Below are 3,517 nucleotides of genomic sequence, written 5' to 3' on the forward strand. Positions count from 1 at the left end.
CAAACTAAAGCGCAACTTGGTCATACAAGTAAGAAAATAAATATTGGAACTCTATATGCACCAGATGGTGCCTTCACAAAAATAAATAGTCAGTCTTCTTGTAAATCCTCTTATTGTTTCAACTAGAACGATCATGCTAAGTATTTTTTGAATTCTTTATTAGTTTTACTCCTTATTCATCAACTTTCAAGTCAATACGAAATATCAACCTAAAACTAATAAGGAATAAGACGATAAAGAGCGATCGATATCATAAAGAACCTTTTATTGCCTGGAAATCCAATGAGATTCAGCAGATGATTGAGAAGGAGAAACTTCAGTATGCAATAATAGGTAAGTTTTCATATGACAACATTGATATTAAAGAACTAAGGAAGGTAATTCCAATACAATGTGGAATTAAAGATGTATCAATAATAGGACTGCTTGATGAAAGACATATTCTGATCCGACTAAATTTTCTAGAAGACTATATTAAAATGATGTCGACACCTATATACTACCTCAAGATACATGATAGATATTGCCAAATGAGATCTTTTATATGGAACCCATGGTTCAACCCAAAGGAGGAGACATCAAAGGCAGTAGCTTGGATAAGCTTCCCTGAACTGCCCCCAAATTTTTTTGTTAAAGAGGCAGTCTTCTCCATAGCAACTGCAGTTGGAAAACCACTAACGGTGGATCTGGCTACAGCAAACAAGACAAGGCCAAGCTGCGCAAAAATCAAAGTCGAGGTAGATTTATTAGCAACTTTACCAAAAAGGATTAACATTGTAGAAGAGGACGCATCAGGAATACTAAAATCAAAATGGGTAAGGATAAACTATGACTACCTACCAAAATATTGCAAACACTGTAGACTTCAAGGTCATGAGGAAAAAGAATGTAGAAGTCTTAATCCTGATTTGGCTAAACAGTTTAAAGAAGATCTACGGAAGGAAAATACACAAGGAATTGACACAGACACACAAAATAAAGAAGACAATCATGGAAGAAGGGGAGGGTACACTACTGGTAAACAAGAATGGATGCAAAGAAGGAGCAAATACAAGAAGGATAAATCAGGGATTATAATCGGGGAAGTGAGTCCAATACAAAAGAATAAGGATATAACCATGGCAAACACCAACCCTTTTGCAACACTGGAAGAGGTCCTAGAAAAACAAGATAATATGAATAAAACACAACTACCACAAGAAGATACTAGAACATGGATTGAGAAGAGTTTCTATGCTCACAAAAATCAAACAAAGGAAACAGTCAATATCACTAATGGTACAGAACAAACACAAGGAGATAGCAACAAAAAGGGACAGAAAAACTGCAACAATCACCTGGAATCATTTACTGATCAACACATAGTAAATGATATTGAGGAGGATATCTTACCTGAGAATCCACAAATACAGACACCAAAATGAATCCTCCAAACAGAAACTGCAGCATCAAGCTTCCAAGAGGAAGAGAAGGAACAAAACAACAACAACAACAAACAGTCCAGTGGGAACAGCAGCAAGACTACAACCACAAGTAGAGAGGAACAATCATCTGATGTACAAGAAAATATGGTAAAATTTCAGACCCCTGATCTAAATCAAATAGAACAAGAAAAGGAAAACAATAGTCAAAACAAAGATTTGCCTCACAAAACTCACAGCTGGAGGGAAGGAGAGAGACAAAAACAAAATCAACAAGAAAGAAAAAATAATACAAACAACATGGAAATTGAGGAAATCAACCAAAGAAATATAGAAGGATCATACCAGGGGAAAGAAATTCAAGAGCTTAATAAGGAGCAACAGAAACAAGGAATATCAACAAAACCAAAACTGAATATGGAAAGGAGTAGCAGAGATTTAGATGAACATACCTTAGAGAAAAACTTGGAAGCAGCTTTAAGAGCAGGAGATATATCACCCAAACACCTTCAAAAAGGGGGAAAAGAAAGAAAAAAATTATTTTCAAGAGAGACAAGTGTACCACCTGGGAATGGAGTACACACAAGAAGGCAGATTAATAAACTCAATCAACCATGATAAATGCTCTTATATGGAATATTAGGTCAGTCAATACCATGGAAGCCTTTACAAGGTTGATAAAGCTTAATCAAAAACACCATTTTGGATTCATAGGTTTAATGGAACCTTTTCAAGACACAGACAAGATAGAAGATTATAAAAGAAGGCTAGGCATGGAGCATGCAATGGCCAATATATCTGGTAAGATCTAGGCTTTTGTGGAAGATATTTTTGAATATCACATAATAATGAATCAAAAGCAACATTTAACCATAAAACTAAAAATTAAAGAAAGTCAAGAGGAGATACTAGTAACACTGGTATATGCAAAATGTACCCAGAATGAAAGAATGGAGTTATGAGACTCTATGGAGAATTTAGCTACCTCAATCAATATCCCATGGATGATAGGGGGTGATTTTAATACAATAACATCAGAAGAGGAGAAACTTGGAGGCCTACCAGTAACCATTAATGAAATTATGGATTTCAGGGGATGTATCCAAAATTGTGGAGTATCAGATTTGGGATTTAGTGGCAACAAATTTACTTGGTGGAATGATCAACATGGGGATGACTGTATCTTCAAGAGACTAGACAAATGTTTGGGTAACCAACTACTACAAACAAAATACTCTAGTATTGATATCAAACATTTGATTAGAAATGGTTCAGATCATGCCCCTATGTTAATTGCCTACATAGGAGACAATAGAAACATAAAAAAACCTTTCAAGTTTTTAAACTTTTGGATAAAACATGAAGGATTTATGGAGATAATTAAACAAAATTGGATAACTGAGTTTATGGCAAACCCTTTCATACTTTTTCACCATAAATTGAAAAAGGTGAAAGCAGCTTTGTCACAATGGAGTAAAACAGCCTTTGGAAATATATTCCATGAAATTGAAACCTTTGAAGAGATCATCAAGTTAAAGGAGATCCAATTTCAGAACTGTCCAACACCTACCAATAGACAGGAATTACACAAAGTGCAGGCTGATTTAAACAAATTCTTACATCTAGAAGAAGAATTCTGGAAACAGAAAGCTGGGATGCAGTGGTTTCAAGATGGGAATAGAAACACAAAATTCTTTCATGCACATGTACAAGGGAGAAGGAAAAGAATGCAGATAAGAAGAATACAAGGAGAAGATGGGAACTGGATAGAGGAGGAAGAGGGAATAATCACAGAAGCCATCAACTACTACACAAATCAGTTCACAAAGGGAGAAGAACCAAAAGATTATGAAATTCTAAACCACCTTCCCAAAATGATCTCTGAGGAAGACAACATGTGTTTTGAAGCAGAACCTACCAAAGAAGAAGTTAAGGCACTGGTCTTTCAATTAAATAGGAATAGTGCAGGAGGACCTGATGGCTTTACTGGTGTTTTCTATCAAGACTGCTGGGAAATCATTGGAGAGGATGTCACCAATATGATGAAAGCCTTTTTTTGTGGTGCAGAATTGCCCAGGTTTGTCACTCACACTAAT

At 35.6% G+C, this 3,517-nt stretch overlaps 1 protein-coding gene across 1 annotated transcript; it reads left to right on the forward strand.

Moving 5' to 3' along the window:
* Positions 1-530: 530 nt before the first annotated feature.
* On the forward strand, positions 531-1,424 carry LOC129892821 (uncharacterized). Its single transcript, XM_055968363.1, has one exon. The coding sequence runs from the start codon at positions 531-533 to the stop codon at positions 1,422-1,424; it is 894 nt and encodes a 297-aa protein (XP_055824338.1).
* Positions 1,425-3,517: the final 2,093 nt, after the last annotated feature.

The sequence above is a fragment of the Solanum dulcamara genome, chromosome 6 (assembly GCF_947179165.1).
Source record: "Solanum dulcamara chromosome 6, daSolDulc1.2, whole genome shotgun sequence".
NCBI lineage: Eukaryota > Viridiplantae > Streptophyta > Magnoliopsida > Solanales > Solanaceae > Solanum > Solanum dulcamara.

Bases quoted from the DNA above. Each gene is read 5' to 3' on its own strand.
- LOC129892821 (XM_055968363.1), top strand. From the start codon at position 531: ATGAGATCTTTTATATGGAACCCATGGTTCAACCCAAAGGAGGAGACA.